Source organism: Diabrotica virgifera, chromosome 1 (assembly GCF_917563875.1).
Source record: "Diabrotica virgifera virgifera chromosome 1, PGI_DIABVI_V3a".
NCBI lineage: Eukaryota > Metazoa > Arthropoda > Insecta > Coleoptera > Chrysomelidae > Diabrotica > Diabrotica virgifera.
Genome location: NC_065443.1, coordinates 132,090,108 through 132,098,676, shown reverse-complemented (window position 1 = coordinate 132,098,676; position 8,569 = coordinate 132,090,108). Strand labels below are relative to the sequence as shown.

General features: G+C 28.6%; 1 protein-coding gene across 1 annotated transcript in view; it reads left to right on the top strand.

The window, feature by feature from the left end:
* The first annotated feature begins 424 nt into the window (after positions 1 to 424).
* LOC114327026 (protein fem-1 homolog B) overlaps positions 425 to 8,569 on the top strand; it is a 64,984-nt gene continuing 56,839 nt past the window's right edge. Inside the window, exon 1 of the mRNA XM_028275524.2 lies at positions 425 to 661. Coding sequence (XP_028131325.2) covers positions 518 to 661 — 144 coding nt within the window. The 5' untranslated portion in view covers positions 425 to 517. The remainder of the gene's footprint in view (positions 662 to 8,569) is intronic.

Below are 8,569 nucleotides of genomic sequence, written 5' to 3'. Positions count from 1 at the left end.
TTTTTAATATTCTTTGAATTGTACTGAATATGCTTATTTAATTTTAAAATAAAATAATTGTACCATAACAAAATTCAAAAAAAGGTAAAAAATTCTTGAAATGTTGATTTTAAACCACCCTCCTTTAAACAATATTAGTAAATAGTTAAAAATTCGAACATGTTAAAGTATTATCAAATATTTCGGCCCTCGGTAATACACCAAAAACATTTTGTGGCCCTTACTAAAAAAAGTTTGCCCACCCCTGCTCTATAGGAAACAATTCTACCCCTGTTAAAATCGCTAACATGGTGGTAATTTTGGTGCCTTCGAACTCGAGGCATTTTCAAAGAGAATTTCATTGTATTCAAGGAATACAAATAAAACTGGCAATGTGGAAATTCATGTCGGGAAAAGACGTTTCTGAATGTCACTTGTCAGTACTCAGTACTGTCAGTGTTTTAAAATATGTGAGCAAGAATAAACTTCAAATACATTGTTAAAGTAAATTATTATATTTAAATATTAAGGAAGTAAAATGTGTACAGTTAAATACGAATACATACCGGATGATCATCTAATAAATCGTATATATTTTGCATCGAAGGATGGTATGTCAATTGCCCTATACACATCAATTGGTGGACTTGACAAAAATAAAGTTAATGAACTTTTAAACGAGGTATGTTCAAAAAACTGCTAATCATGCTAATTTAATACATCCTTTTGTTCCTTTATCCCCATAAAACCCATGTTTTATGGAAAAAAACGCCCACCTTTGATCAAGCAATTTTGATTATGTTTGAATCATCTTATTAAATGGCTGTTCTTTATCACATCTTTATTTAGAAAAATCTAAATTTATGTTTATCATACATTCAAAATTTTCAAGGCGACGCTTGGAATCGTAATTTGCCATAACAAATCGGGAAATTTCTAGATATAATTATAGGATATCTTATTTTAAACATTGTAGGTTTGAGATTCAAATAAGTGTTTTTATTTATTAAATTAAAATATCATAAATCATTTTAACTGCGTTTCTGATTAGTGTTTTCATTTTTGATAATAAAACGTGTTGTTTTTCACGATCTATAAATATATATTCTTTTAATAAAATAGACAAAAACTGGTCTTTTGTTTTCTTAAATCCTTTATTCTATTGTTATTTTTAGCCTACTAATCAACCCTCTTTACTGCAGTTAGAGCATAAAGACTTACATCTCATTTAGGTATATTTTCTAATTTGTTTTTTTTTAAATAGAACACTTTTACAGGTTTAAATTTAAACATTTATTTATTATTATTTTTATTTCCTATCTGTACCTACTTATGGGTTTATAGGCTATTGATTATGTATTTTAGAAAGGAACTACAACGTTAACGGGGTTTTATTGTTTCATATGGTACATGGACCTCTAAATATGAAAAAACCGTGGAGTGCTACCATTTAAAAGGGTGCGTTTTTGAGAAAGGTGTGAATTAGTCCCTAGGCACAGGGCGAATTAGGGTAAGTTCTATGCACGTTTGATACAAACACGTCTACACGAAAAATTTTCCAGATTAAATTTACTATCGAAATATCACATTCTAAAGTAAAAAATATTTTTTTTACAAAAATATATTCAAAAGAAAAGCAAGAAAAAAATATGAAAGGTAGCATTTTTGTTTCTTGCCCTATAACTTTCTTCCACAGAGATATAGGTATAGATAGGCATTGCTTCACAGAAAAAAAACTTCTGTCCTTCCTCTTTAAAATGACGTTTGGTGTAAGTCTGTATGATTTATAGTTTCCAAAATATGATTTTTCAAATTTCGCCACTCACAACAATTTTGGGCCTTGTTACTTCGCAAATATTGTTCTGTAACTTTTTTTTACGCAGCTTTAGGTATATGCATAGTCACAGTTAGTAGGAATAAAAGTCACTTACCTAGAAACTGGTCTATGGTAGAAGGCTTTGTGACTATTTTTAAGTTAGATATGGTTTTTCAAACTTTTATACTTTTAATGATTTTTGATATATTTTACGATTATTTTTAAATTTCTCATTATAATTTTTTATTGTATATTTAATAATAATAATGTTTATTTGTTTATTTAGGAATAACAATAAAATAATTACAAAAAAAAAATAAAAAGCATAATGAGTACTACCTAAATAAACATAAATAACTCACTGAAGTTGAGCTACCCTGTATATATATTACTAATATATATATACAAAAGTAGCACCCCTTGTGCGTGAGACTTAAAAATATAATATACTAATTTACAAATATAAACAAACACAAAAAATATTTAACAAATGTATAAATGTATACAGTTATATGAAAATTTATAAAAATACTAAAAACTCTAACATTAATCAAGAAAAAATAAAAATATAATAATTTTAATATAATTTGTGATATAAATATGGCCATCAATAGTTCAAGAAATGTCGCAGTTGATAATAAAAATCTATTTAGATACAATTTTTATTTTCGATATAATTTTTGATTTCTTATTTAAGTTTATTTATTACAATTATTGTCCATTGATAAGTTCTTCGCAGAATTTTGTTGATTTGTTCCCAATCCATTGTTTAATTTCATATTTATATCTATGTTTTTTATAATTTTTAAATTGTTTTAAATTATCCGGTAGCAAATTGTACAATTTGGGCCCTATGTAACCAACATATCTTTGAAGGATGGATTTATTACATTTTGGTAGAATTGTATTATGTTTTATATATCTAGTTTGGTGGGCATACTATTAAAATTTAATATTATCTTTTTTTCATGTATATGTATAAGGGCTTTATAACAGAATAATTTACGTACATTTAAAAATTTACTTTCGTTATATAACAGCTCACTAGAATATCTTAAATTTTTCCCGTACATAATTCTAATTAGCCATTTCTGAATAATATTTATAGAATGTAAGTAATTATTGCGTATTCCACCCCATCCTAAAAGGCCATATGTGAGTTGAGATTGTATAAGTGCATAATAAAGAATTCGCAAATGAGTTATTCCTAAAAATTGTTTTAAAAATTTAAATCTTGATAAGAGTCCTCTTAATTTATTTACTATATTATTTGCTTGGGTGTTCCATCGTAAATGTTTATCAATTATTATACCTAGATATTTAATCTCGTATGTATGTGGAATTTCATTTTTTGCATCAATTTTTAATGAGGCAAGATTTGGGAGGTTATTAACATATGATGTAAATGGTATATATTTTGTTTTTTCTATATTTAAGGTAAGTTTATTAAACTGAAACCATTTCTGAATTATAGCAAAATCTGTTTCAGCTTTTTGTTTTAAATTATTCCATGTATTTGCATCATAGAAAATAGCTGTGTCATCTGCAAAACTTATGATTTTACCTGTTACATTCAGTCTGAATAGATCATTGATATAAATATTGAAGAGAATTGGTCCCAAGACTGTTCCCTGTGGTACTCCGTAAGATATAATTCTTCTTATAATATAATTTAGGTATATACATTGTGCAATAAAAAGGAAAGCTTATTTTCTTTACTTTTAAATGGTGTATTGTAAAAAATTTTAGGTCTATTTTTAAACAAGATATGCTTTTTCAAAATTTGACATATAATACACATGCAATAGGTCCCACTAAGTTGGAACCATATGGAAAACTTTTTATTATTAACTTTATGAAAAAAATTATTCTTTATAAAATGCTCTGCATAGTCTAAAACCTAAGATGTAATCATCAGTTATAAAATTTTATCAATAGTGTACGGGGTATGTTAAAAAATATGAATTTCGCTCAAGAGTAAAGTACCTTTATATTTCACATAATTGAAAAGTGTTATTAAGAAAAGTTATTTGGAATTAAAAATTATGTTACAATATGCAATTATAATCTTCTAATTGAAAAAAAAAATTAACATTTTTCTCAAATTACGGATACCCTTGGATATCCTACTGATATCTTGTTTAAAAATTGTCCTAGAGGTGATTGCAATACACCATTTTAAAGTAAAAAAAATAAGCTTTTTTATTCCAGAATGTATGTACCTAAATGTACAAGAAAAAAAGTCATAATGAAAAATTTTAAAAATAATCATAAAAAATATCAAAAATCATTAAAAGTATAAAATCTTGAAAAAGCTAACTTGTTTAAAAATAGTCGTACGACCTTATACAGTAGACCATTTTAAAGGTAATTGACTTCTCTTTCTACTAAATGTACCATTGCATATACCTAGAACTGCGTAGAAAAAAGTTACAGAACAATGTTTGAAAAAAAAAATGGGGAAAATGGCTCAAAAATTCTGTGAGGGTCAAATTTTGAAAAATCCTATTTCAGAAAATATAAATCCTAGAGACTTCTACCAAACGTTATTTTAAAGAGAAAGGATGGATGTTATTTTTCCCTAAAGCAATACCTATACCTATATCGCTGTGGAAAAAAATTGTTTGGCAAAAAACAAAATTGCTTTCTTTCGTGTTTTTTTCTTGCTTTTCTTTTGAATGTATTTTTGTAAAAAAACAATACTTTTGACTTGAAAATATGATATTTCGATAGTACAATCCTGGAACAATTTTCCTGTGTTTGTACCAAAAGTGAATGGAACTCACCTTAATTCACCCTGTGCCTAGGGACTAATTCACCCCTTTCTCAAAAACGCACCCATTTAAATGGTAGCACTCCACGGTTTTTTCAAACATAGAGGTCCGTTGACCATATGAGACAATAAAACCCTGTTAACGTTGTAGTTCCTTTTAGCTCTCTTATTTTGAACATAATCAATAGCCTATTTTGTCAACATTCAAAATTGAAACTATGTAAATATATAATTAAACTCTTTTGTTTAAAAATGCCGAGTTTGTGGACGCTTTACAATATTTTTCTTCTTCTTCACATGCCATATCCGAAATATCTGATGTTGATCACCATTGTGAAGGTTTCTTGATCTTCTGCAACATTGAATGACTGTTGTTCTGCATTTGATATCCGAGTCCATTCACGGATGGTTTCTAACCAAGAAACTTGTTTTCTTCCTACACTCTTACCCCATTAAATTTTGTCTTTAAGGATCAGTTGGAGTTGGAGTATTCTATATTGATTTCAACTAACTATATGTCCCAGATAAGGCATTTTCCAGTGCTTAACAGTCTTTAGCAATTGTCTATGTTTCTTGCCCCCCCTTAGTACTTCGGACATACTCATTAGTTTTTCTTGCTGGCTAAGGTATCTTCAGCTCAGCATCTGTATATGAATCAATATTTTTACAATCCCTAATTACAATAAAATCTTTATATACAATTTTCAAAAAGTGATATATTGTTTTATATATTGTTAGTGTAATTTTCCTGACATTCTGGATTTTTTAACAGGATATTTCATTACCTGATAGAATTAGTTAACATAACTGGACACCTTTTAATATGAAAATATACTTCCTTAGTCAAAATGTCATTATGTAAACTATGTTTACCTTTTATTCATATTGGCCATTGATATAATTAGGTATTATTAATACAGTCAAGCTATTAATCCAGAACCTGTCTATTGAAGATTTCTGTCTATACCAAAAAGTTCCCTCACAACCAATCTGTTTTACATAGATTTCACTATCTACAAAAATCTAAATAGTGATAGTTTGAGGTCTATCATCATCATTATCAGTGGTGCTACAGTTTTACTTTGACCTCAACCTTCCCTAGTCTATTTCGCCAGCTGTTTCCGCTCATTGTCAACCATTAACAATTTGCTGTGCCAATACTTTTCACATCATCATCCACACTGTCTCAATTATCTCAGTCTTATTCTGTCTTTACTCCTATTACGTACTGGTACAGCTAATAGGATTCATTTACATGGGTAATTTTCATTAATTTGTTCTTGACACTTGTGCCAATCTAAGTCTGCCTATTTTTATAAAAGATATTACATCTCTACCATTTATTATTTCTTTAAACTTCTCACATTATTTAAGGTTATATCTAGGAATAATAAACTATAACAAACTAATAAAGCCACCAAGAGTAGATTAGGATTGGCATGTAAAAGAGATCACTCATTATAAGATACCTTTTAGTTGTTTTTTAAATAAACTAATTTTGGAGTCAAAAATATATATATTTGTCTTTGCAGGCTATTGGCTGTGATTTTCGACGGCAGCGCTCTCTCGCGGTTTGAAACTTGTACTTTTCTGATAAAATTGGTGTATGTGAAATATACAAAACTAGAAAAATAAAAATTTTATCTAGAAAAACACATTACTTATGAACTGAAATATTATTGTAACCTGATCACTGAACGAATACACAGAATTAGTAGTAAAAGTAATTATATTTTTTTATTTTATTCAATATAATTATAATATTTAGGCCCGGTACTTTATGTCTCGGTTAACAGCCGGTTAGTTAACCGGGGTTTAATCGGGACCTCTTTAGGGTCTCTTGCGTTGTAGTAAATGCTATTACAAGGATTATTATAATTATAAATACGTATAATATTAATTATAATTGCATTTATTACAACGCAAGAGACCCTAAAGAGGTCCCGATTAAACCCCGGTTAACTAACCGGAATTTAACTTAAGTTCGAGACATAAAGTACCGGGCCTTAATATGTAAGTTCGTGCAACTGGATGATTGATTACGTAAGAGGCCATTGAGAAAAAGAAGTTTATGTGAAATTTAGAGGTTACCTCTGTTTTTATTTGCTGTGAGTTTCATCGGCTCTCTTGCGGTTTGAAACTTATACTTTTCTTGTAGAATTATTCAAATTATTCAAATCCCCTCTACTACTCATCGACTCACAGCAAATTCGCACTCTGTACCAATTTTGTAGTCTGTTCATTGATACAATTATTAGTGTGGTTAAATGGCACTGCAAAAGATTTTTTGATTGTCTGTTGTTTCTACTATGTAGGTACTTTAACCCCGGAGTAGTCGCGCTCACTTCTGTAACGAGAATAGTCGCGTGTTAGATTCTATCTCAAAATACGAATTTACAACAAATTTTTATTTTATAGTATTTTTATTTACTTGTTATGTAAAATATTATGTTATGTTATGTAAAATATTATTTCTAACAATTATTAAAACTAATTGGCTCTCCTCAAAGCCATAAATTCCACAAAAAGAAGAAGAAAAAAATAAAAAATAAATAAAAAATTCCTACGCGTACGCATTACTACATTCTTCCTCGAGGTACTTACGAAATTTTTTCGAAATTGCAAAATTTTTCATCAAGTTATCGAGAAAAAGAATAAAATGTGAGATTCTATCTAACGGAGCGACTACTCCCGGGTTAAGACTAACAAGTGATAACAATTTGAGAGCAAACATAAATCTATCAAGATCCTCCTTGACTTAAGTGTTGGTAAATCAAGACTGTCTCTTACCCACTGATAGTCATATTTATTTTAGACCATTTCAATCTGTTCTCTGTATGATCCATACTCTAGAATGGGCCCGGCGACACTACAATAAAGTCTTCTAAATGTGAACAAAGACAGGCCTACAGATGTGCATTGGATAAATCCCAGTACTTTCATCTCTCTGTTACTTGATTGATGTGACTTGAGAATGACAGTTTGGTGTCTAACCAGATTCCCAAGTCTGATACTTCATTTTTGGAGGCTCATGGCATAAACAAATGTAATTGGTTTCTTTGCCTCGAAAATGGCATTTTATAACATTATTTGTTTTTTAAGAGCCATTTTGTTTAAACTGCTCCAATCATAAAATTATGGCTTTTTAAAAGGATATAAACATTAAAGAAAGCTTTATACAATCTAATATTTTGACTTATTTCACTTTTTAGTTCATCAACGTTTCCAGAGTTGTTATATTAAACCAAGATCAAAGAAGACAAAAATTCTATGTGATTAGAGTCCCAAAAAGAAAAAGCAGTAGATTCGAGTGTTATATTTATTTAAAAATATCAGTAAAGTGTTTATGAAACAAAGCAGAATCAAGAAATAACCCTTAAAAACATGCATATTAGTTTAAGCACCAATTACTAAAATAGAAAATATTGCTGATAATAATAATTTCATTAAAATATCCTATGTTTACTATGGTCTAAAGTGATAAGTCATTGATTAGATATACAAGTTACAAACTGTTATCACTACCAAAACAAGAGGTATTGATTATAACATAAGTTCTTTTATTTATTCTGTCACATATAATATGTTTGTTAGATAGAACAAATAATGTTCGTTACATTTGTCTGTATCTATCTATTACACATAATTAAACAATTTAAAAATTTGTAGACAGAATAAAGTAGCTAAGAAAATAAAATTTATGTGCAAAATACCTAAAATGAAAATACTATTATCATAGTCTTACAAAATAATATGCTGGACCATATTAGTCCATCTAATTTGTGTTCTCTTTATCATCTGTAATATATACAGTGATGAGCTCACTAATAACCGGCAAAATAACGCAAAAGATGGAATACATATTAAGTTGTGAGATAAAAAGGGATGAACCTAGTAGAGGTGTTAAATTTAGCGACAATAACTTAAAAATTGACATTATATTGATTGTTTCCCACCTTTAGACGTATCCGACGAGTTTGAGAAATGCCACTGTCAGAGTG